General features: G+C 34.5%; 1 protein-coding gene across 1 annotated transcript in view; it reads left to right on the top strand.

Moving 5' to 3' along the window:
* Csmd3 (CUB and Sushi multiple domains 3) overlaps positions 1–27,981 on the top strand; it is a 916,841-nt gene that overhangs the window by 676,255 nt on the left and 212,605 nt on the right. The window contains exons 28-31 of the mRNA XM_057791849.1: positions 5,542–5,733; positions 12,625–12,763; positions 15,684–15,871; positions 22,223–22,417. Coding sequence (XP_057647832.1) covers positions 5,542–5,733; positions 12,625–12,763; positions 15,684–15,871; positions 22,223–22,417 — 714 coding nt within the window. The remainder of the gene's footprint in view (positions 1–5,541; positions 5,734–12,624; positions 12,764–15,683; positions 15,872–22,222; positions 22,418–27,981) is intronic.

The following is a 27,981-nucleotide window of genomic DNA, read 5'->3' as shown; positions in this document are numbered from 1 at the left end:
ACATGCATATACATTTGCACTCACACATGTGCATATACACAAGCACACCCAAATGCACACGCACTTGAATGTACACATGTGCCTGTACAGACAAGAACATACACAAATATAAAATTAGAAACAAAAATTGTAAAGCTACTTTTTTATGTTTTGTCAATGTACAATCTATTTCTTTTTATTGATTTTATTGAGCTATACATTTTTTTTTCTCTGTTCCCCTCCCTACCTCTCCCTTTCCCTTCAACCCTCTACCATGGTCCCCATGCTCCTAATTTACTCAGAAGATCTTGCCTTTTATACTGTCCATGTAGATTAGATCATGCATGTCTTTCTTAGAGTCCTCTTTGTTGTCCATGTTTTCTGAAATTGTGATTTGTAAGCTGGTTTTCTTTGCTTTATGTTTAAGAAAGCTTTCCTAACCTAAAGAAAGATATCCCTATGAAGATACAAGAAGATTAGAGAACCAAATATACTGAATCTAAAACAAAGTCCCCTTGCCACATAATAATGAAAACACTAAACATACAGCATAAAGAAAGATTATTAAGAGCTGCAAAGGAAAAAGGCCAAGTAACATATAAATGCAGACCTATCAGAATTATACCTGATTTCTCAAAGGAGACAATGAAAGCCAGAAGGTCCTGGTCAAGCATTATGCAGACACTATAAGAGACCATGGACGCCAGCCCAGATTTTTATACAATCTATTTCTTATGTTAGGAATTTTCCTTCCTACTGTGAATTTATTTTGAACTAATTGCTCTTCCCTAGCTATACCATTTAGAATGTAGCAGAACAAAAATGTGTTTGTAATTAAATAGAAAGCAATATAAACTGAACTAATTCAGAACTAAATGGAAATGGTGTGACAATACATTGCTAGTCAATATACTATATTCTAATAATAATTTTATAGTTCTGTATGTAAGAAAGATAATAAAAAGATTATTTCTATAAAACTCTTGTTCTATATAATTTTTTACATATTATGATAAATAATGAAAGTACTCAATGAGAAGTCAGAAGAGGTAATCAAAATTTATATATAATGAAAAGAGAAGTGAAAGTCACATTTTAAAATTCTAGAGTTATGTGTTCCAATATACGGAAAATATAGTATTAAATAAAAATTACCAGTTCCTAATAATGTAGTTAATTCCTAAATACAATTACATTATTAAATAATTGTTGATAATAATACTAATTATGTGACATTTTCTCACTCTTGAATCCCTAGCAGAAATAATGAAATAACATAACTTCTGAAATGGTTATTATTTCCCTTGGTTGTTGTTTCTATTAATTCGATGGAAGAGAATGGTTGGTGCTAAAATGATTATAATTTTTCCTACTTACAAACACAGAAGGTAACCAGTATGGATCCAAACTTTGAATAAGTGAAGAACATAAAACAATGGCATCCCTACAATATAATTATTTCTGTGGGTATTTAACTAATTGCCTTTAAAATTCCAGTCATTTCAAGTGGGGAGAGCGTTCTTTGGTCTTTCACTCAACCCTTTCAGACTCCGCTGTGTCTTAAAACCTTACCGCTAATTTGTTTATTAACTGAGAAAAATGGAACAGTGGGGATTTACCACCTCTTTCCTTTCAAGTCAATTAGACCTCAGCCTATGTATGTTCTTATACAAATCTCAGCCTAATACTCTTTTTTCTTTTAGATAATTTGTCTCATTTAAATCATTACCCCTAGAAAATTTCATAAGAAACACACATTTTACCCTCATGTTTACCTATGACCAGATGATTCCAACTTTTGCTTTTCAGTATTTCTATCTAGCTCTGTATATACATACATATGTGCTTCTGCGTGTGTGTGTGTGTGTATATATATATATTATATGTCTAATAAATACATAGAAAATAAAACTTAACAAACAAAACTTGATGTCTGTTCAATTTGTATATCTGACATACTTTACTCGATTCTCCCAGGAAACATGATACAGATACGTAGAACAATATCACAACCTGAATTCTGATATTGATGTAATTTACCAACCTAATTTAGGTTTTAACAGATACGTATGTATAAATAAATATATATATATATACACACATATATACATATATATGCATGAATATAAATATAAAATTATTTATATATCATATATTGTTTTATGTATGTGAAAATATTTATAATAAGTTTAGTAAATTTTATGGGTGTAGATTAAACATAGTAAGCCCTCACCCAAAATACAAAACTTTAAAGTTTCTTGTTAATGTTCAACCTTTCATTTTTCTTTTTGTAGTCTATTGTATGCTACTCCTTCCAAGGAAAATATTCTCAATGTAGATGTTGTATGTATGTGTCTAACATCTTTCTATAGTTACATAAATCCAACTGATATCTTATTCACCTTTGCTTAATATTGTCATGCAGGGATTCCCTTGTTAGTCTAATAAGGAAGTAATCCCTCCAGAAATAACTCGTATGAGCTAGAGTTAATATTTTAAGATGTGGTTTGAATGATGCCAACTAAATTTTCTAATTACAGATATATATCTTCTGAAATGTGTTAATGCTTATTTTTCTATGGATTAGGAAGGGAGATGTTTGAGTTTCTGAGACAGTGACAGTTAAGAAAGAAGTCTCTGGTGTGTTATTCAGACTTTGAGCTATGAAAGTAGACCAACAGGGGCTTAGGTCATGCTATGCGTCTCTAGTTCTGGAAAATTTAAGACAGCTTATTTAACAGACCTAAGTTTATCTATAAATTAAGGCAATGTTAGCAGTTAGTTCATAGAGATCTTCTTTCTTTTGAAGGTTAAGGGAATTGTATGAATAATGTCACTGGCCATTACTTAAAATGGTATATTATCAGTAAAATGAATGAATATCTATGAAACTTTGGGATTCAACTACCTTACTCTAAGACCAGTTCTAGAAGGCTATCTAGATTTCTTTTCTTTCTTTTTTTTTTTTTTTTTTACTATTATCGGGGATTGGTAAAATGTTCCCTGGAATCTTCATTTTGCAATTCTGAAAAGGACATATAAAATTAAAAAGCAACAGTTTTCATTTCTAAAATCAGATGTTTAAAAATTCTTACTTTAAAAATGTGAGCGCAAAAATTTGTATAGTTATAGTTTACACATTCCTCTTGCTGGTGTTGCTGCTTATTTGTGGGTTGTCAAATTTAATATAATGCTATTATTTTCAGTTTCTCACTTGCGAATATAGTCTTTATTCCTATATAACTACCATCAATACATTGCAACACAATGTGGACTTCAATGTTTTATTTACAATTACACATATTAGACAGATGTAGCATGCTTGATGGATGATTACATTGATTATTCTTTTGATAGGTAACTTGTCTATTAATCTCTTATTCGACTAATTAGTAGACCTATATGCCTCGTATTCACGTACTCATCTACTAAAGATATAGAAAATATCATCACAAGTACTAACAAAACAATGTCTGTTCAATTCTGTATCTGACATACTTTACTCGATTCTCCAAGGTAAAGTTTTGCAGATAATGTAGCACAATATCACAACCTGAATTCTGACGTTGATGTAATTCAACAACCTGATTTGTATTTTAACAGTTCCACAAGCATGAAGGTATTACACTTGTAGTAATTTTAGGGTTGTACTTTTCCGTGACAACCACCATAGTCAAGACTTAGAACACTTCCATTACAAGGAGTCAGATAGTACTCACAAGCAATTACCCCTGAACTCTTTTTCATGTATTCTCATGCTGTCAGCTAATTAATTATGTACTTTCACAAATTAGTCACCTTAAAATGATATATAACACAACCAAACAATGCATAATCTAGGTTTTAAGTTTTTAACATGACAACTTCTGTGACATAGAAACCATGTGTGGATTTATGTCTCTTTGATCCTGAGCATCATTTTGTATTATGGATTTACCACCATTTAGCCATCTGTGGGGATAAATGCTTACTTACACACCTTGTGGGATATAAAATAAGTATATGATAAGTTCTATAATAAATGCAATAATCCTTCGCAGAGGGTCTGATTCTAGTTTTATTTCTGTTTCTGCGGAGGAAAAACGTGAAACAAAAGCAACATAGAAGGGAATGTTTATTTTAGCACAGAGTTCCAGATTATAGTCCATCATTATGAAAAAGTCAAAGTAACAGAAAGAGGTGACATAAAATCCATGATTCTTAGCAGTTATTAAAAATATATTTATGTTTTTTTTGTTGTTGTTGTTTACTTGATTCTGCTCAGCTGGCTTTTCCAACATATACACTGCAAGACATGCTGCCTAGGGAAGGGTATATCCCCCTGCGGTGGTACATCCACGCCTCACCCAATTCTGGCTATAGGGCACCACTATATAAACAGTCACTCACTGAGACTCTTCCAGGGTTTTTCTAGGATACGTCAAGTTGGCAAAGCTAAGTATCACAATGCAATAGTATCCTGCTGCTCTCCCCGCAATGTGTGGATGATGATGCAGTTTTATCTAGCATTATGTCGGGATTTAGTATACTTGCTTAATGCTATTCACTTTTACTTAATGTTAGCAAGTTTAAAATGATATCATAAAGGCTTGCTGTGATTTTTGATTTTCATTTTACAAGTTAATGATGTGGAACTTATTTTCACATAAAATTTCATGTTTTTTGAAAAAAAATCTTTTTGTCCATCTTGCTTTTTGATTGTTAGAGTAGAGAGAATGCTATTCCTTCTCTCTCTCTCTTTATCTCTCTCTCTATCTATCTATCTTGCTCACTCTCTCACTCGCTCTTGCTCTTACTCTTTTGTTCTATCTACCTCACTCTGATGTAAGTTCAATATCTTCCAAACAATTATTTCCTCTCATTGGCCGTGTTCTTTTCACCCCTTCACAGTGACTTTAACATGGTGCAAATGATTGCTTTGTAATGCCATCATGCCACAACCTCAAATACCTGCAAAGACAGTCTCAGTTGAGGAATTTCCTAGGTCAGGGTCCCTTAGACCTATAAGCATAGAAGGATGTTTTCACTGCATCAACTGATTTGAAATATAATACCATAAATATGGACAGCATCATTTCATGGGCTGGACACTGAGCTGAGCAAGAAAGTAAGGACGTGTCCTTCATTTCTTTACACTTGAGTGTGGCTAGGATGTGACAAGTTCCTTGAATTCCCAAAGTGGGGAGCCGTATTTCAGAATTCTAAGGCAAATAACCACTCCCAGTCTTTTGTTTTTATTTGTCTATTTTTAGGTGGGATACTTGCTTGTCGCACAGAAGAAATAGCTGTAACATAGACTTTAGAAATTTATTATAATGATCATTATTTAATGATTCAGATGCTATGCTATTTTTTAGATAAAGCTAACACATAGCTTTTCCAAGAAATAGAAAATCATTTACTTCATAGATATTTTAAAGTTAATACAAACATATTTTTAAAAGTCAGTATTGTAACAACACATAAACATGAAGAAAGTTGTGAAATTTAAGTCTTACAGTTTGGAACTGTGAAACTGATTCTGCTAATATAAAAACTAAATGCCTTCCTGCCTTTTGATAGGTTCAGTTGCCACTGCATGTCGTGACCCAGGAGTCCCCATGAATGGGACACGGAATGGGGATGGACGAGAACCTGGAGATACAGTTGTTTTTCAGTGTGACCCTGGATATGAGCTTCAGGGACAGGAAAGAATAACCTGCATTCAGGTAGAAAATCGATACTTCTGGCAGCCCAGCCCACCAGTCTGTATAGGTATGATTAAAGAATAATTAAAATTTTATAAAATATATTGCAATGATTAAAAGCTGGTATTGATGTTCTTAGACACTATATTTCAGAAAAGTGGTATATGAGAGTCTGATATTTCAGAGGAATATCCACAAACCACGAAATATATAAAATTATACTGATTAAATAATAATTTCTATAGTTAAGAGTCCATAATTTTAGTATATTCTGAACAACCAAAACTTATAAAAGTTTATCAAGCAGATTTCCTGAAATATTTTTTCAGCCTTTATTCATTGGATAAAATTGTTATCTTTCAGTTTAAAATTTAGAGGCACTGAGAATCTGCATTTAAAATGAGCTGGGTTGATTTACTCTAGATATGCTTATTTCTTCTAAGAAACTTATATCAGCAGCTATTTTAGAGATTCAAAGGGCAAACTGTCCATTTAAGTCAGGAATATCAAAAGAACATCAAGTATTGTTTTGATGATCTGAGGAGTGTCCAGACCTTGTCCCATGCTTTCACTTGCCTGACTTTTGTCTCCGTGTTTGTTCTCAAATCTCCAAGTCAAGTCAGGCTCAGGAGAGATTCAAGATATAGACCTTTTGGTACTAGAGCTGAAAAAAAAAAAATCAAGCTTAGGGAAATGGCCATTTTTATCATTGCAAACATTAAGATAATCTTAAATGTAATTAAATTGTTTAGTATTAAGCCATTCTGTTGAAGTATCAATGTAGATATCATTCTTAATTTACAATATATTTTCACTAAACCAAGCTTATGATTATACTCAATTTTTTTATTCATTTATATATTCACAATTTCATTGCACCATAAGCAGCTTCAAAGCAGATTCTGCATCTTGCTCATTCAATATTGCATTCAAAGCATTTGATATATGAAGACTTCATATGTTTTAAATGAAAAGCCATATTTTGGTTCATTTATACACAGTTCACGAACTTTATTTGGCTCATTTAAAATTATTTATAAGTACATTGTCAATATAGTTTCATAGTGGTTTTTTCAAATAACATGTGGAATTAGAAAATGTGTTTTCAACACTTCAGTAATAAGCAAAAAACACACATCAAAGTTACAAAGTCAAATTCATTAGTTACTTGATCTCTCCCATTCACCAGAAATTAACAATAAAATAAAAATTACCAAATATTATCAACCTACTTCTCAATAAAATGAAAGCTGAAAATGTATTTTTACAACACATTTTCTATATTTTGTATATAGGCTTTTAAAGCATATTATTCACCAATATCCAAAGGCCTAATCGGTCCTGGAGGGAGAGTGATAGCTCTAGGTCTCCTCTGTAGATGATGAGGCAGATAATAAGAACTAGAGTATTAAAGAGACTTAAAATCCAAAACAAAATAATGGCATAACTTGTACTAGTTCAGATTCTGATACATTTTTATAGTTTATCTACAATAGCTATGTTCTAGTGCCCTTTATGCACTACTGCAAGTTTATATTATCAGATGTCAATTAATTTATATTTATAAAATCTTTATTCACAATGGCAGGTAAGGGAAGCAACTTGAGGAACGTTTTTACATTATAGAGGCTAAAAAATGTAAAGTATATTTGCTTAATGGGTCAATGCTCTTATTCCCTACGTGGTTGCCACATGAGATTATAGCTTAGGTTAGTTTATAACTCCATATACTAACTAATTGAAGTTGTGCTGCATCGTCTAAAGAGAATCTTTATATAAAACTAGGCAGTCAATATTGAAGATTGGAGGACTAAAGGGCTCACGACCCCTTTCAACAAACTGAAGAGCCATTGAAGGTTATAGCTTCTCAGGATGGAGGGTCATTCCAAGTGCATTTTCCCAGGGGATGACTCCACAGAAATAATCCATGTTTTGTTTTTCTATTTTTTAAAAAAGACATTAAGGGCATGGGGCTTAGGAATCACTCTGAGAAGAATTAAGTTAAGAATGGAGGATAAATATGATCAAAATACATTTCTATGAGATATTCTCAACAATTTAATATATATATATATATATATATATATATATATATTATACAAAAAATATGAAATTCCAAAAAAATCACTTCAGATTGTCTGGCTTTGTATGATTATTAGGCCAGGGAATCACTTAATAGGATTATCAGGGCTATAACATTGTATTAGCTTGTTTTTATGTAGAATCCTAAAATAATGGAGAGAAATCTACTGAACCTAAGGGGAAAAAAAGACAACTCAAACTTCAATAAGTTTAAAGAGTTTTGAGTGAGACTCTTATAAAATTTCATTTATAAACTACAGTATGCTGTAGCTAACAGGACCTGATATTAAGGGGGAAAGTTGAGCACTAAATCTTACTTATATGGAGCAGCATTTTTATATGGATTATAGAACAGAGCATTATTTTTTTGGAAGGATAAGATAGCTTCAGGAGAAGATATGCATTAGAACTTCTCTGAGGAAGAAAATAACTTAGAAAAAAAGAATCTGAAAAATTGCTAAGGTTGCAGAAAGTTTGACCTCAGCTGCTGATAAGAAAGAACTCCATGATTGCAAACCCTGTGCCCAAGATTAGACCCTGAATGTCTTATAAACTCCGGAAGGGTGCGTCTCCGACCTCAGAGAGTAAAGCATTGTACTTGCATGTGAAAAAGAAAAAGAAAAAACAATCAGTCTCATAGCAAGTACCAAACAGAAAGATGCCATATTTAGAGAGTTAATAGAATTCATTCCAACAAAATTGACAGTGTGAAGATTGCTTTGACATTGCCAGAGGGAGAGTAGCAGTACTCTATTGGGAGGTAAATAACAAAGACGTTAGTGTGGGTGGGTTGCTGAGAAAGACAGTATATAGATAAAATGGAATTTGTTTAAAAAAATTAAGAAGATTGTAAAACAGACCCATAGCTGCTGCTCCTGTCACTGGCTCACAGAAAAATACACTCTGAACAAATCGGGCATGTCAGGATTCCAAAGCAGCCAACTGAAATTTGATTCATGAATGCCTTTGATTTTATTTTGGTCACTTTATGATTAGACATGTAAAAAAAAAACAGTGAACGGATCTGTAGCTGGTATTTAAAGTTGAAGGTATTTAAAATAATTTTATGCATTAATTGGTAGTCTGGGATTTAGAAATATCAGAAAGTTTTACTCTCTTGTTGGCTCTGTTATATTTTTCAAAACTGCCATAGCTGTGAAATACATAAGGAAAATGTTGGTAATGTAAATAATGTATTAAAAAGAGTAGTCGAGTCCTTAAACCTGAAGGGAAGCAAAGCCACGTGCAATATCTAGTAAGTCTGTCAATTTGCATACAATGCACTTTCCTTTCTTTGTTCAAGAAGAACATAGCTACATGAGCATATGTGTATCTGCATATACTTCCTAACAAAACAAAGATCAGTATTCCTAGTAGCAAATGAGGAAACTGAAGTGATATTGATCCCATTTTCTACTATATTACACACAGTCCCACTCCGTAAAAGAACAGACTCGTGAAACTTATCAATCTTATTTTGTCTACATGATATGTACATATTTGCATTTGCTATTGCCCACAACTTTGTACATTTTTCATGTTTGTTCATCATTCATTCAATTAAAAGTCCTAAACATGAACTAAGCTATTATTTTCCAAAGAACAGAGATCCACTCATTAGACTATAGACTCATTCATGCATACTTTTCATAATCAAGTTGAAGAACCATTAACATGCTAATAAATATTGCAGAAACATCACATGTATCTGGGCAAAAACCCACTATGTAAGAAACAGTCTTGACTTTCCATGTTAGTGTTGGGTAATGTGTAGATGAATTGAGGTTATAAAAATTGAGATACCCTAAGTGAAGATGCCACTGTCATCAGAGTGTATTCCAGGAAAGCTGGTGCTGATTCCAGCTCAACCAGAAGAAAACTGAAGATTTCTAAATGCTCCTAAAGGTGGTGATACATTTTAAATCATAAATGAAACTTACAATGTTTCAAAAGGAGGACTTACATGAACAGAAAGTACATGGAAGTGTAAGAACATTTAGTCCAGCAATATGATCCAGTAGGTTAAGATGCTCACTGCCAATCTTGAACTCCTAAACTTATTACCCCAGACCCACATGATAGAAAAAAAAAAAAAAAAACAACTCTTGGGAATTGCCTTCTGACCTCCCTTTCTTTTGATACAAAGACACAAAATTTATGAGTTACTGTAATTTTGTGCCATTTTGAATATAATATTACATCCAAAGTGATAAAAGGTGACATTGCAGAGCATGTAGGAGTTGGGTGAGGCAGGTACCCTACAACTGAGGCACTGTCTTTTAAGTTTTACAGCATTGCTGCAAGCTTTTTACATTTCTGTGCTATGATTCAGTATTTTACTCAAAAGATAATTGGTAGAAACAGAAGTCAATTATTGTCATAATTCTAAAAAAAGATGAGTTAATTTATATCAAGAAATGTGGTTGTATGTAAGGAAAATGAGTCAAATTGAGGTGTATTGATTAATTATGAGATAGTTTCTTGATACACCTTGTTGAACTGGATATGAAGATCCAGTGAAGAACATTAGGCTCTATGGCTAGAAATACACATGATAGCAAGGTCAGTCAAATAACTTAAAAATATAGCAAAGTTAGGCTCCAAGGTTAGAAATACAAATCATAGCCGGGCAGTAGTGGCACATGCCTTTTTTTTTTTTGATATTTATTTACTTTTTATTGATCTTCTACCAGGAGACTGAAATATGGTCTTAAAACAGTCTTATTAAGTAGCCCAGGTTGTTCTGGGAGGTACAGTCCTCCTGCCTCAGTCTTCTGAGTACTCGGTTTGCTGACACCCCCACATTACACCCAGTTATCATTGCTTGCTTTTTTTTTTTATTCTTTTTTTAATTAAAATTTCCACCTGCTCCCCGTTTCCCTTTCCTCTCCCCTCCTCCCAAATATTGCCCCATCCCCCCACTCCCCTCCCCCTATCCCCACTCCTCTTCTCTTCCCCCCACCCCATGCCCCCTCCCACTCGATACTGAAGAGCAGTCCAAATTCTCTGCCCTGTGGGAAGACGAAAAAAGGAACATGGGATGTACTCACTCATAATCGGTTTCTAGCCATAAATAAAAGACATTGAGCATATAATTTGTGATCCTAGAGAAGTTAAATAAGAAAGTGAACCCAAAGAAAATCATATAGTCATCCGCATGGAGAGGGGAAGTAGACAAGATTCCAGGGCAAAAACTGGGAACTTGCGGGTGAGGTGGCATGGGGCAAAGGGGAAATGGGATGAGAAACATGAGAAGGGGAGGATGGGAGGAGCTCGGGGGATTGGGATGGTTGGGATATAGGAAGGGAGGATACGGGAGCAGCGAAGTATATATCCTATCTAAGGGAGAGACTTGGCACATGCCTTTAATCCCAGCACTCAGGAGGCAGAGGCAGGCGGATCTCTGTGAGTTCGAGACCAGCCTGGTCTACAGAGCTAGTTCCAGGACAGGCTCCAAAGCCACAGAGAAACCCTGTCTCAAAAAACAAAATCAAAAACAAACACACACACACACACAAAAAAAAAAAAAAAGAACAAAAAACATAGAACTCATAATCAAGTAACTTAAGAAGATAGCAAGGAGGCATTTTGACTTGAGTGTTATGTATTTTTGATATTATATCATATATGTAGTACTATACTAGGAAGTGATAGCTGTGAAAACTTTTGTGATTTGTAATTCAGCTGCGATTCAGCAGGACATGATAGAAAAGGGAGTTTCCTATTAATAAAAGTGATAAAGCCAGAAAGTTAAACATAGTCAACATAGAAGACTGTAACAGAATACAACATACTAGGTAAAGCGTACTGTGTAAGGGTCTCAGGCTACAACATGAAATGGGAAATTTCATGACAGAACTGGTCTATGTAAATTCACTAGAAGAAATTGGACAATGAATCTAAATAGCCCAGCAATTTGAGTTGAAGTCACCAAGTTAAAAGGACTGAATATGAAGAGAAAAAAATACAGCAGTCCCTAGTACCCCTGTAAACTTAAAAAGATATTAAGACTGAGCCAACAATAGCTTGCCTTGGAGCTGAAGAGGTTTGTTGACAAAGAAAATTTGAGTAGCTAGTTGCAGATGGCAAACACTAGATTAAAGACGTCTGGATCTCCAGGTATGAAAGCTGATTATATCTCTCCAACAATTTAAAATAGAGTACTGAAACGTAAGAACAATTGTCTACTGACTCATATTTGGGCACACTTTTTTTGCTGTTACATTTAAAAACAAATTATAGTTACAAAACAATAAAATTAGACTTCCTTTGCCAATTGAATTTAGTAAGCATTGACATTTTATTTTCAAAGTCTTATGGCAAGCCCCATAATCCTATCCATTGATTATCATTATTATTGTGTTTAAGAAAAGGTATTGTATTGCTATGTAAGCCAAGATGGCTTATTTTCACAATCTTCCTACCTCAGCCTCCCATATACTGACTGACTTTGAAAGCATTTTTTTTTTTTTTTTTTTTTAGTAACTTTCAGATTTCCTTTCTAGTAACCATGGGTACATCGTATTTTTAAATCCCCCTTCTGATGTTTTAGCTTGCTTGACACAAATTAGTAACACGTGACCTTTTAAAGGATGTTTTGGAAGCCAGTAAAAGAGTTGAAGTTAATGTATCAGTATGCGTGCGTGCGCGTGCATGTTGTGCATGCGTGTGCGATCATATATGCGATCCTGTGTGTTCTGTGTTCCATATTTTAATGGTTTCCTAGAAAGGCCTGCGGTATCCCAGCAGCCCGTGCTGTATAAGTGAAGTGCGTGCCGAGTTTCACATACCCTCAACGAAATGATTTCACAAATATAGACAGCTAATGGATCTTATTAATCTCTTAAGGTATTTTGTTTGCTTGTTTAAATTAAAGCACCTTGTGGAGGCAATTTAACAGGATCTTCAGGCTTTATCCTTTCGCCAAACTTCCCTCATCCGTATCCGCACAGCAGGGACTGTGACTGGACTATCAGCGTCAATGCTGACTACGTTATCTCCCTGGCCTTTATCAGGTGAGTTGTTCCACCGCTCCATGTGTAAAATCTCTTGTGGTTAGTTTGCTTTGGCATTTGTACTCAGTAAGGTTTTATTTACTTTAAAAAATTAATGCCAACACTAATACTATACAGTGGGTGATTTAAAAGCCTTTTTCAGAGATCAGCAGTTCTGCAGGGTATGGGTTAAAATTCTCAGGAGATATCCAGGCCAGCAAAAGGTGGGAAAGATCCAGAAGACTGATGAATCACAAACTTTGACTTCTATATTTTTCTTTCTCTCTGTATTTATCACCACTGATTCCACCAATCAGCTTCTCTTACACTAAAGTATTAAGAAGTTGGTGATTCAATATCTTTTGTCTCATATTTTCGGCACCAACTTTCCCTTTCTGCCATGTGCGTGTTACCGAATTTGGAAGAATTTGTCTTCCTAATCACTTTCCTTGTGGGTGTCTCATTAAGTCCAGCAGATGAGAGAAAGATCCTTACTGGATCTTTCAGCAGAACTTGCTGGATTCTCGAGGTTTTACGTGGGAATGCTCCCACGTTCACATTATTGTGTCATAGCGCTGTGGAGACATTGCACACAGCAACTCACCGAGTTGGAACTCTAGATGAGACTTTAGACTTGCCACTGTCGTTTCTGTTTTATTTGGGAAAAGAATTTTTTTTTCCTCATGATATTTTGTTGCAGAATGTGACCTCTTTCAATTTAAGATTTCAGTGATGAGTTGAGGGTGGCTGGAAGTTTAGGATGGAGACAGCAGCTGACTAGATGGACAGAAATATGGATTCAGTTGCTAGAAACTCAAAGCAGAGCAACGTGAAAATATTTAACTGGGACTGTTGGATTTGCACCGTTTAAAGTGTCCAAGTTCATTCTAATCTAAGATTTCATTCATGTTCACAAACACTGATGTAACCAAAGATTGATCTAAGAAGCACAGCTGTTATTTTTACCTCCAGTCATTTAAAGAGGCTTAGGATTTGTGTAAAATGTAAAGCTCAAACATAGAAGATTTTCTAACATATTGAAGACAAATTTTAAAAATATCATTTAATATCATGAAAAATAGCAAAATATAGACATTATATTGTCATAATTCATAGTATTAACAAATGATGATGGTTGATGCCCAAACAATGGCAATGAAATTGTTGGTTATTTCAAGCCATTATTGCAAGGACTTCCTTGGCAAATGAGATTATTATGCCCATTTTTTGCTACTGGAGAAATTGCATTTTAAGAGAACAGAAATTATCAAGATGTTTGATACCGAGCTTTGTTTCATAAATTAAATTAGCTAATAACATGGGGATAAACGGCTATACTGCAGGAAGTATAGAGAGAAATTTGATTTCCAACTCTGTCATTCATTATGTGACATTAAGGAAATCTTTGACTTTTAATGATTTCTGTATATTCACTAGATCTAAGGATTGCCATGACCATATTAATTTTATGAGAATGCCGGATTGGTACAGTGTACCATCCTTCCAGTGTTTGTGCAAAATGAAGCATTGCAGAGAAGAGCCTCAAATTTCCTACAGATTTTTTTCACTTTCATTTTTAAAAAAATCTAAAAATCAATACACTAACTATTCACTTAAGGCAAACAGAAATTCAATAAAATATCCAGTATTCAACTATTAAGTGACTATTTTTAGTGCTCCAATCACAGGAACTACTGCCATGTTCTTTATAAAGCATTTGCTTCCATAAGCCTCTGGCTGTACAATAGACAAGGTGTTTGTCATTAAAATCAAAGTTTCACAAAGGAAGAGAAAATTCACAAAGCTGTGGTCCATAGGGGCCAATGAAATCGAACCTGTGCTGACTTCTGCTATTAAATACCAATAATTACCAAAGTTCCTGCTTCTGAGCCACTGGCAGGGCTTAAGATTAACTCATTGACCTTGGCAAGCTGCTGATGAAATTGATGCTTTCTTCCTTTTCCCATGCTCCACATAACCTTATACAGGGGAAGGTTAGGAGTCTCTGAGCCACCCTCGACCTCCTTGATCATTTGTGCACAAATCATCTGGCCGGTACTGGAAACCATTAAGGGCAAAAACAGTAGCAGAAACTTGACCTTGCTATGTTCTGTATATTATTATATTGTAGTATCTTAAATACAAATATCATCAAGTTATAGCAGATGGTATCTTGATATAGACAAGCTTTTCTGATTTCATTTGCAATCAAACTAATTGACTTTTCCTAATAGCCTAAAAAAGTCTTTTTCTTCAATTGTTTCTGAATCATATGATACTAACAATAGCTAGGTTGTCAATAGATTACCTGGTTCCCAAATATTGGAAACCATGAACATTATGAAATAATTCTTATGCCTTGTCAGGTGAAAGGAAGTTTCTTATGGAAAATATTTCAATCCTGTGAGTTTGAACCATCTACATTGTAAAAATCTTTTACCATTATCTAATTTTAAAAGGAAAAAATATACATATACTGATTCATATCAATAATGCTACCTAATACAGCATACGATGTGTTGCGGAATAATTTTAAAACAATTTTTACATTTATCTGTTTAATCTGGTACTGGATATATTTTAAAGTGCTTGTATTTTCACAACTAACAATGAAAAAAGTTACACCTTCATCCTATAAAATACATTGTAAAATTAAAAAGCATATGTATCATTTTATAGATACAAAGTAACTTATAAGAGACTACCTAGGTTAGAAAGTGAAGAAAAAAAGCTCAAATACATAATTTAGTCCTAATTTTCTGGGCTTTCCTCAAGTAACCCACAAGAGCTATTTAAGGAATTCTCATTCCTACTCATGTCCAGTAGGTTTTGTTGCCAGGCAAATTTTTGTGTCCGATTTAGTTCACAGGGTCAATTGTTCCTTGACGCTGCATCTAGCTTTGCAAATACCCTTTTAGTAACACGTCACTTTCTCTCTTAGTTTTAGCATAGAACCAAACTATGACTTCCTCTATATATATGATGGACCAGACAGTAACAGCCCATTGATTGGAAGTTTTCAAGACAGCAAGTTACCAGAACGAATAGAAAGCAGCTCAAATACCATGCACTTGGCTTTTCGGAGCGATGGATCTGTTAGTTACACTGGATTTCATTTAGAATACAAAGGTACGTGTGCACATTCAGCTTTAACATCCATATTAAACTGGGATTATGTTTACATGACAATAATTTAGTGCTGGCTGTTGTTTGTTTTAGTGGCACAGGCTTGTGACATGTGGTCTGCGTGCAGTTTAGTCTCACAAAAGAGCTCACTGTGTAGTTTCCCATCACGAAAATGAAATTACCATTTCTCTAATTATTTACTCAACAGTATGTAACTGACAACCACACTACTAATTAGTATACTGCAGTAGAAGATAAACCCCACAATATTAAAAAAAAAAACTTACTTCATTGGGGGACTGAAGTTTCATTAAAATACTTTAATTCAGAGATTTCCTTCAGTGATAGAAGACGAAAAATAGAATTATGTTTCAAATAATGCTTAGTATTTTAAATATTTTTATATTTATAAGAGAGTGGACAAAAAGCAATGATATCTATGTCTCAGACAGGTTTATTTTAACTTTTATAATTATTTTAGAGTGCCCATGGATACTTTATTAATAATGCCTTTTGAATCATAGATGATTTCATAAGTTAATGATTAATTGCAATTATTTTATATTTGACTGATAAATTGTACTTATATTGGGTTAACATCGGGTTAAATATGTATCAAAATACACATTTAAATATAAATTTGTCTCCTCACGTACTTAATTTTATTTATTTATTTATTTATTTATTTATTTATTTATTTATTTTTGGTTTTTCGAGACAAGGTTTCTCTGTGGTTTTGGAGTCTGTCCTGGAACTAGCTCTTGTAGACCAGGCTGGTCTCGAACTCACAGAGATCCGCCTGCCTCTGCCTCCCAAGTGCTAGGATTAAAGGCGTGCGCCACCACCGCCCGGCTTAATTTTATTTTTTAATTTTATGTGTTTGTGTATTTGTGTGTGTGTGTGTGTGTGTAGAGGAGCATGCACTTATTTGACTGTGTACCAGAACCAGAAGACAACACACTGTTTCTTGCTCAGTTGTTCCCCACAACTCACTCTCCTGTGGTAGGATCTGTCTCTAAACCTGGAACTCCTAATATTGGCTAGACTAATTTCTAGCCTTCCTAAATGATTTGTCGCTATCCTCTATACTCCTCACTGGGATGTTTAGGACCACTTTTTTTTTTATTGGCATTCTAAGAATGCAAACCAGGTCTCTGTACATCCATAGTAAGCACTCTTACACCCTGAGTTAGCTACCTATCCCCACTGACAATTTTTAATAACTGAAATTATACATAAGAAAATATAATTTCAAAGAAGCTACCCAGTGAATTCTGTAAATATGGCATTATGTTTCTTTACAGAAGATCCTTTATTCTTGTTTTTAAAAGTTAAATATTACATGCTCAATGTTAATTCCTTTTCTTTTTGCTATAAGACCTTGGGTTATTCTCTTTAGAACTATCATAAAAATCACTACGATATCTGTTGCATCGGTATGTAAGTAAAGGGAATGTTTACAGGTCAGCAGGTAAAGATATCTCTGCTATCATTATGGAAATTCATATGAAGCCCAATGATAAACGCTGAACATAACCATGGTGCAAATTTGATTTCAGTGGTAACCTGCAGTCTTCTGAGTATCATAAATTTTATGGGACAAAATAATAAATGGCCTGACTGCAGAGGAATAAACAGGCTGCTTGGGACAGACAGTGAGAATTTGGGCATCAACTCTTTGGGGAAATTCTTTGCAAGAGTTAGTTGGTTTGATCTGAAGATGGTAGGTCATTTTCAGAAGTTGTGATTGTCAACTACATAACCAGTTGAATTTAGAAGACTGAGCTTGAATACCATATGACTGTCTCAACAGGGAAGACACTCTAGGGCTCAGCTAAATAGCTAAACAGGGAGAAAACCAAAATCAATGCTTGATATAGATTTCTGACATCCTCACTTTTGCCGTTCTTTATTTTATATCATTTCCCCCTTGCCTTTCCTCCCTCGATCAAACCCTCCCTATGCTCTGGCCCCGTGCTCTTTTCAGACTCATGGCCTCCTTTCATCCTTGCTTCCATTAATGGCTATGTCCTTCTCAACCTGGATTCTGTGCTTAATTTTCTATTTTTGAAGGTTTGTACCTAGTTTTATACTTTCTATTATGGTGATCTGAATTTAAAAAGGTCCCAATCGGCTCATGTATTTGAATGCTTAGTCACCAGGGAATGAACTGTTTGAAAATGTTAAAAAGGATTAAGAGGTGTGGCCTTGTTGCTGCCAACTAGTGCACTAGTGGTGAACTTGGGGATTTCAAAAGCACATTCCACGGCCAATGTCTTTCTCTCATTCTTGGTCTGATGATTGGGATGTAGCTCTAAGCTACTGCTCTAGCACCATATGTATGACCAAGTTCCCACCGAGATTCCTCCCATAATGATAATGACCTAAACTTATGACATTATGTAAGCCAACCCCAAACTAAATGTTTTTTTTTTAATAAGAGTGACTTGCTCATGGTGTCTCTGCACAGCAATAAAACAATAACCAAGGCATCTATCATATATGCATACTTAGCATGTTTTCATATAACCTTTTTATTTTCATCATTTATACATTGCTTTTTTCCTCATATAGTTCTAAGACTTCAATATTTGAGACAGATACATTAATTTCTTCACTATACTCTTTAATATAGTTGTATCATAGTTATTTTCTATTTTTTCTGATAGGTTATTCTAATTTTTACTGTTGAAAAGGAATTATGTCAAGAAGAACACTCTTTTATGGGTCTTTGTGAATTTATATGTGAGAATCTTACAGAGACATTTGTGTTTTGGGAACAGGATTACTGAGTCAAAGGGTATAAAATTCTTCAATTTAATTCCTTATTGCCAGGTAAATTAAAAATATTGAAAGTCTATTCCTATTAATACTAAACATCAGATGGTAAGAGCTTTAAGATTTGAAAAATCACTTCTCTTATTAAATTTTAACATTCGTAGCCTTATGATTATTAGGTCTTTGACATTTTATTATTTTTGCCTCAAATAGTATTAAGTTGAATCTATCTCTACTATTTTGCATACTGCCATCTTCTTGTTGGATCTGTACATTCCTACAATCACAAATTGTAGGAAACAAAAAAACAAACAAAAAAAGAAAAGAAGTGAAAAATATTCGTTCTTATTGCAATTTTTCATAAACGTGTCTTCTTATATTTGTTCTAAAAATAGAGCTATATTTTCCATTCTTAAGTCATTAATTTAATATTAACTCATGTGGAGTTTATTTTTTGTAAACCAGCACCCTAATTTGCAATTTAACATGTAACTAATTAAACATTGTAGCACACTTCCTGACAGATAATGCTATTGCTGTCAACTATCTAGTCCCTGTGTCAAATTTTAAATCTCGAATCTATTCCACTGACCACTTTTTCATCCGCAAAGCAATATTTTTCAGAATAGTAATATATTTTAAAACAGCAGCGATAAAGTGTACACCACCTTCTGTAAATGGGACTTTTACTGGTGTATCCAAATACCAACAGATTTACTAACTATGAGGAAACATTTATTTGGGATCATGGCTTCACTGTTTTCATGTCCTATTCTACCGGCTAAGTCCAGTAGAGAGACAGGACCATAGCCTTTGCCTAAGCGTTATGGTGGATTAGAAGCAAAGAGAAAAGAATAAAGTTAGTGCAAGATACAGTCTTGCAGGGCATGTGTCTTCCCATAACCTCCTTCTCCTGCTTGCCCTGCCTCCTAAGATTTCCAAAACCTACCAAAATATCTCCTTCATCTAGTGCCTAAAGCATTGAACCTGTAGAAGAAACTTTCTCTCTCTCTCTCTCTTTTTAAATTTTGTCCTTGATGCCTGTCACAATATTTTGAGCTTTGACTTCATATTTAGAATTAAGCTTCTTCTACATATTGCATTTGATTATTACCATGTTGAATTAATAAATCATTTGGGAGTAAATTGATGTATGACATTTAATCTTCTCATCTATTAATACAGCTAGTCTCTCAATTTACTACTGTTTTCATTAATGTCTTTCAGTAATGCTTTATAATTTTCCTTATAAATTCTTTCTCATTTTAATTAAAAAGACTTTACTTTGTTGGTAATAAGTAATGCCTCTATTATTAGATTTCTGTGGTTGTTCTTAGTCATGAAGGCAGGGTGATATTTAATAATATTTTGTATATTTCTAGTTACTTAACCCTTTTATTGAGATAGTATTCTTGTTGTATTTTTGGAATTTCTGCATAAAGAGAGGTACTTTTGTGTCATTCTATTCTGCTAACATTCCATTTCTATTCTTTGCTTATTAATTTTTCTATATTAGAGTTTCCATACCATGTGAAATACCAGTAGTTCTGAAGACCAATATTGTAGCCATGATGATATTTTTAAATAAACCTAGGTAAAACCTTCAAGTGTGATAGTTACTCTTAATTGGGAGCAATACCAAATAAGAGACACATTTTTAAAAGCCCATATTGTATTCAGACTAACTATGAAGAAATATGAATTGAAAATCATTTGCTTTTTGACTGTTGTTTTTGGCAAAACAAATTAAAGAAAATTGCCTAAAGTCATATGGTTGAGAAAAATAAAATGTGATTCCACATTATCTCAAAAGTCCAGACTCTTATCTACTGCTACATTTAGACATTATTTATCTTTTCTGTAATCCACAAACCACTTCCACATATACTAAATGGAAAGAACCTGGAGTCCAAACCTTGTCCATTATATTCATTCCTCCTTATTGATTGGCTGTAACAGTCCATATACAGAGAAACTATGCAGTGACTTTCCTTCTGTCAGCTACTCCATTCTGCTTATCATAAAAGCGTTGTTTGTTGTTTTTTGTTTTTACAAAATGATAAGTAGAATAACGTAATAATAATATTCCTGGGAAGTAAGTAGCTTTAAAATATATTCCTCTTCTCCATGTTGTCAATGAGAATTTAGCTTTGAGATAGTTCCTTGTACCTTCAAGGTGAACGGGTATGCATACATCTGCAAAGAGGGAAAGAGAGAAGAAAAGATAAAAGAACTAAATAAGGAGGAAGTGTCATTACTTTAGACCTAGATCTAAGTTCTACCTTGAGTTCCAATTTAGGAAACATTTCCGAAAACCCACAGGATGAAAGACAGGAATGGTACCCACCGAAATGCTCGCGGCAAGTGTGCTAATTGACTGCAGCATAGTCACTCTGAAAGCCAAGCATCACTTCCTCCCAGGTTTCTCTCATCTTATCTTGAAACCATTCTCCGTTTAACCTTGCAGTTCTACATGAGGTAAAGCCTATTGGCCGTATCTCAGATAAATGCGAATTCATGCCTACTTCTCAGCTAATTTTCATTCTGTAAGGGAAAAACTAAAATATCTACAACAAGCTGAGAAAAAGAACTTTATTACCTAATATATCTTACTTGGAAAATAGTAGGAGGAAAAAAATAAAAACAGTTCCTATGATCTGTTCATCAATTGGCATAGCAGTAAGGCAAACACAATATATTATTCACAAAAATAATTCTAAACTTGGTTGCTTCATAATTTGTGTTAACTGATTTCAATTTTTACAGATGTAAATGCTTTGGCACACTTGGTAATAAACAAGGGCAGTGATATTTAAAGGAATGTATTCACCAAGGATTTAAAAATGCATAAAAATCATTAGATAAGTGATTACACTTCACACTGAAGCTAACAATAGAAAAATTTTGCAGAAACAATATTATGTCAATATATTTCCTGAAAAGAGCAAGAAGTTTGCACGATCTGGTTTTAGTGTGACACAGTGCGGTAACCACCCTGTGGGATGTTTTCTGAAAACAGCATTTTAGAGAATGTGGTTGTTCCAGTTCAACTCTCAATGGTTGTTTTCAAGACTTCCTCAAATACCAGCATCCTTCGTTGCTAGCGTCCCTTATAAACATCGTGTTTTATACACAACTCTTACGTACATGTTCAGTGCATAGAAAATGGAGATGCTGCTTTTTAAGATATTCTTGGAACTTTTACTTTGTCAGTTTGCATTTGATTTTTATTTTTCACTCCACAGTTAGGGGACCCGTGAATACAGCGCCCCTTGTGTCTGTTTCTTAGTGGACTTTCAAGCTGATGCATGAGAAGGAATGTATGAATGAAGGTGTGCATGTGTGTGCATGTGCTTGTGCCTGAACTCAGGAAACGATCCTCTCCCTGAATCCGGGTTGCGTTTGGATGTATCCACACTGTGCATAGCACTCTACATTCTTTCCACATGATCAGCCGTGTTCTCTCTCTACGCTTGCTGTATGTAGTTACTGATTGTCAGCAGATGAGCATACTATAAAATGTCTCAGAAAAGAATGTGTCAATCCAATTAATATGATACTGGTACTGTTTTACAGCAAAACTCCGGGAATCCTGTTTTGATCCTGGCAATATAATGAATGGTACTAGACTTGGAATGGATTATAAATTGGGGTCAACGGTCACCTATTACTGTGATGCTGGCTATGTTCTCCAAGGGTATTCAACACTCACTTGCATCATGGGAGATGATGGAAGACCTGGATGGAATAGAGTTCTACCAAGTTGTCATGGTAAGCAATAGAACTTTTGATAACATTTTATTATTATATACAATATTCTATATTTTCAAAGTTATTCCTTTAAAATACAACCTGAAAGTGTGGTATAGGCAATAAAATTTCTTGAGGCATTGACATGTGGATTTAATAAAGAAATCCTTTGGAGGAGTACATATATTCTTAGCTGAATCCATGAAAGTGAGCCAGATTTAGCAAGAGAGCTATCTCAAAACACAGGCATTTGAGCATCTTTTGCTTACTTTCAATCTTCAAGACTAAGTTTGACACATTAGATGTCACTCTTAAATGTAATAACATGGGTTATTTTGAGGACACTTAGCTGAAATCATGATACAGAACAATATGCTTTTCCCTAAATATGGAGATGTCTAAAAGGAGACACCATAATACAGTGCTTTAAAACCATGTGCTTGAGTACAACTCTGTATGAAAGGCCTTGGGGAAAAAATAAGCAAAGGATTTCAGTGCAGAAGAATAACAGACATGCTAGCCAGTTGAATGACTTTAATGCATTGGACAAAGTGGTACAGAGGCTACTAGAAAATGATGTCACCTGGGAAAGAGCTTCCAACTATGAGCACCACCAGTGCGTCATAACATCAACCCACTTAGTCATAACCACCAATTTGCTAAAAGATACAGAATTGAATTAAATACAATTGAATTATAAATAAAAGAGAAAAAAATATTCTAAGGCACAGAACAGAGGAAGGGAAATTTTATGTTTGGAAGTTTTAGTTGTGTTTAAACTGATGCAAACACAATAGATATGTATGTGCTCATGTGTATGATTGCGTGCCATGAGTCATGTGTGCACTAGACCGTTCTATAAAAGTAAATTGATTACTTTAGAAATTAGTTTAAAATAATTAGAGACAAAAAATGTTTAATATGATAGTAAAACGAACACATTGTCAGTGTCTAACATACATTCTATTCTTATAAAATGTATTCATTTGACAATATTATTTATGTAGCGGCATAAATGAACGGCAGACGGAAATTATAATAAAATATTCAGTTTTAGTTAGGGAAAGACTCACAGAACCGAAGTTCCAGCAGAGAACAGGAAAGCAGAAGGGAAGGGGGGAAGCACACTCGCAATCTTTATAAGTAAAAAATATCCTCGGGGGACCCGCCCTACAAGCAAGGTGATTGGCTGGGTCTCCTCTACATCTCCCCTTTTTGTCTAAATAAGACAGAGCCAAACCAAATCTCTCTCCCTTTTTTTTAAAGCCCTCTCAGGTTTTTAAGTGGATTTAGTCCATTACGTTGGAGCGCCACTCTGTAATAATAAGAGCAGAGGGGCTGCCTCCCCGGCACCCGGCCGCCCGCATGGCTTTACCCGAAATAATTACACAAAAACTGTATTCTTTTAAACACTGCCTGGCCCATTAGTTCCAGCCTCTTATTGGCTAGCTCTTACATATTGATCTAACCCATTTCTAATATTCTGTGTAGCACCACGAGCTGGCTAACCAGGAAAGATCTTAACCTGCGTCTGTCTGGAGTGGGAGAATCGTGACGACTCACTGACTTGGCTTCTTTCTCCCAGCATTCTGTTCTGTTTACTCCATCCACCTAAGGGTTGGCCTATCAAATGGGCCTAGGCAGTTTCTTTATTAATTAACCAATAAAAGCAACAGATAGAAAGATGACCCTCCACCATCATATTTATGCATGATTGTTTATTGACTTAAGTTGTTTAACTTCTTTAATCTTATTTTCTTCTTCATCTAAAATTAGGATAAGTCAAATCTTTGCTTTAGCATTGATTTGTAAGAAATAAAGAATTAAATTCTGATATAAAGTTGTAATCCCAGAATTTATGAGGCTGGGGTAGGTCTTGTCTCAGTTCTCATTGAACCTGTTCTACAAAACAAAACCCTGACTCAAACAAACAAACCAACAAAAACATCTAGTGACTTACCTTAATTGTAGGTAGAATATTAGTAATTAAAGAAAATTATTTGGTTAAGTACATATTACCTAGTAAGTATATAACATGTATATACATGTTCAAGAGCAGAGCCCTAAGTTAGATTCCTTTGACATTATAACATGTGGAAAACTGAACTTTGGGTTAGTGTTTAATGATTCATTGGACTGCTAAGATCTAGTTAATAGACAACACACACACAAGGGGCCTCAGGAGGTGATTGACAGCTATTGCATATAAACACAGAGAGGCCTTGATTTTTCAGCACTGTCCCAAAGTATCCATGTTTCTAAGACATATGTTTCATTTGGTATTATATGATGTCTTCAAATGAACAAATATATATCCCATATTTCAATGTCATATACATACAATTATCTATTCTAATATGTGAGTACTTAAAATATTTCACTGGCATTATTAAAATAAGAAGACATTTAATGATTTCAACTTTCTTAAAATTTAACAACTTAACATAGAGTCCAAATACAAAGTTTATTAATAACAGTCAAATCTTCTCAGTGGATTCTTTAAGCTGTAAAGAAAAAAAACCTGATGATCAATTTGTGATATCAACAACATTTAATACAGTTAGAAAAAACAAATCTGCTGTTTAGAACTAGAAATATTTAATGTCAAATAATATATTTAAATGTAAGACTAGCTCTGTGCTCTGTGTCTTTGTTCAATATTTATATAACATATCTGATCATGGAATAAACTGTATGGGTTTATTCTACAGTGTTACATGAAGTGGTTGAAAATTGAGCTACAAAACTCAGTTTATTTTTGCTATTGCGGTTTTACTATCTTTTAAAAATAATTTAAAATGTTTTGGAGGATAAGGAGCAAAATAGAAAGCTACTTGTTCCCTTAACTGTAATTATATAAAACATTGGCTGCCTTCCCATAGTAGTAACAACGTTTAAAGGTCAATTATTTCCTAAGGCATGTGTAATAGATCCAGCAAAATTCATTGTTCATGAAAAAATTATTTTTAGGGTCAATTTCCTATTTATGGTTGCTGATACAAAATTACTTATATTTCATTTAATGGTTGATGGTTGTCTCCTATTCTCCATTTTAATCTCTATTTTTTTTTTGTCCATTGATACTGTGTTTTCAAAAAAAACTTTCTCTGATTTTTACAAGACTTTTTTTTTATTCAACCTTATGTAAAAATGTATAACATCATCTGTTGTGTATTTCACTAGAAAAGCAGCTATATGGCACCAACACCCTTCTCTGAGTCTGAATTCTATTATCTCCTATTGTTCTGGTGGTTGCTTCTGCTTTATGTTAGGATGCCCATGTCTCTGTCCCTAATTTCAGCCAATGGAGAACTAGGTGACTCTCCATCTGCAGCCTTTCATGCTAGGTTACACCCAACAGGAGTATCTCAAAGACTGTAAAAACAAAGTCAGGGCATCTTGACTGATTGCTAAGCTGTGCTTTAGTGGCCAAAAATTGTAAGTTGTTAGACAATGATCTATAATGCCAAAAATAAAGAAATACTTTGCGTATTCATTGGTGTGCTGGATGTTGAAACCAACTCCTTGTACTGTCTTTTTGATGTAGAACTCCAACAGCCTAGTCATGGTCTATAAACTTTCAGATCACAACTCTATTTTGCTTCTTAATATTTTCTGAGATTTACCCTAGAAAATAAATACCCTAGAAAATAAAGTGCCATGGAGTGATGGTCTACCAATTCCTGCTTAATATATGACATTAATTTATATACATGTTCTTAAAATAAGATATCTAGACAAGATCAGCAATTTACAAAGTTTGACTGTTTCAGAGAACAGTTTTTTTTTTTTTTATCTCTGTTTAGGAGTAAGTATTCATTTTATATCTCAAAACCATGTTTTAAAGAGCTTCGTGTAGACACCTTGAGATTATGTTTGTCAGTGGTAGGTCCCACACAGTTGCAATCTGCTGTAATTTCTGCTCAGTAATGAGAAACCCTGCAGTTTTTCACCGGAGATTGCTGTGTTGAAGGAGCTGTGGGCTGTGTTCCTGCCACCCCAGCTCATGGTCGCCTGGCTAGCTTATGCCCTAAAATAACGACACACAAACTGTATTCTTTTAAACACTGCTTGGGCCATTAGCTCTAGCCCTTACTGGCTAATTCTCATATCCCGATCAACCCATCTCTAATAATCTGTGTAGCATCAGTCTTACCAGGAAAGATTCAGCATGTCTGACCTGGCGGCTTGCTTCATCTGAGAGGAGCTGCCCTGCATCTGAGCTCACTTCCTCTTCCTCCCAGCATTCTATTCTGTTTACTCCACCCACCTAAAGGCTGACCAATCAAATGTGCCAAGGCAGTTTCTTTATTAGCCAATGACCTTCCTCCATCATTGCCATATGTATCAAACAACAGCAGAACAGCAAATTTATACCCACAATTTTCTTGAACTTAACACATAATAAAAATAAATGTTCTTGGAAAATCTTTTTATTTTTTGTACATTAAAAGACATCTGCTGAAATAAAATTTAGTTGTTAACAGACATATGGGATTAAAATAACAGGCATGTATAAATGTTATCCATAAATTTCACTCAATATTAAGAAAGGAAATTAAAAACAAATAGCGAAAGATTCCAGATTTTTTTTTAATTATTTATTTTACCTAATTATGTTGGCTTGATTTAGTTCATATGACAATGCTACAAGCGGCAATGCTATACAGTAACTGCTCAGCCATCTTTTCACAGGTGACTTATCAGAACCAAAGGATCTGGTAAAAGCTAAACCAAAAGGCAAGGCTTTATGGCATTATTGCTTTGTGAATAAGTAGCTGTTCTTTGCTGTAGATTTTTTGCTGTAGCTGAATTTCCTTTCTGTTAGATATTTGGGGATTATTTCCCACAGTTCAGAACTATTTAGTCAAAACAGTTTCCCACTGCCAGGCCTTGTTTCTCTCTCCTAGGTTAAGTGCAGAGAAGCCTTCTTGCAATTATTTTTATCAGCAGGCATTTGTTCAGAGTTTAGGGGTTCAGGAAAAGAACATTCCATCTAAGGTATTCACAGATCTCCAAGGACATAGATTTACTACGTGCCCTAGCTGTTGCTCTGGTTTTACCCCACAACACTCACGATCAGAATGGCTTACAACAGCGTAGCCCGGAACCAATAATTTAGTGGCCTGGGTCTCTCCTTCGTGTCGAGTAGTAAGTCTAACTCCAGACCTAGGTCGGTAGAAACTACAATGTCTGGTGTATGTGCTATCTGATTAAGAGCTGTCAGCTTTCCCTAGGTTGCTTAGTGACCTTGCAGCTTCTAAGCATACTGAGATAAAAGAAGTGGGAGGCTGATTAAAACAGTTTGTACACTATTCATAATTTTATGAAAAATAAATAGCTGTTTATTAACCACCTAAAAATGAAGTGTAGCACACTAACCTTCCCCTCTAAAATTCCCTGATGATTTATGTTTTAGTTCCTTTCTTAACTAGCTTTCTCCATTAAGGAGTTCACTGGATGTGTACTAGCCAATCCCAAATATAAGGATAGCTCTCTCTCTCTCTCTCTCTCTCTGTCTCTCTCTCTCTCTCTGTCTCTCTCTCTCTCTCTCTCTCTCTCTCTCTCTCTGTGTGTGTGTGTGT

Source organism: Chionomys nivalis, chromosome 17 (genome assembly GCF_950005125.1).
Source record: "Chionomys nivalis chromosome 17, mChiNiv1.1, whole genome shotgun sequence".
Lineage (NCBI taxonomy): Eukaryota > Metazoa > Chordata > Mammalia > Rodentia > Cricetidae > Chionomys > Chionomys nivalis.
Note: the sequence above shows the minus strand (reverse complement) of the source record. Positions and strands in the feature narration are given on the sequence as shown.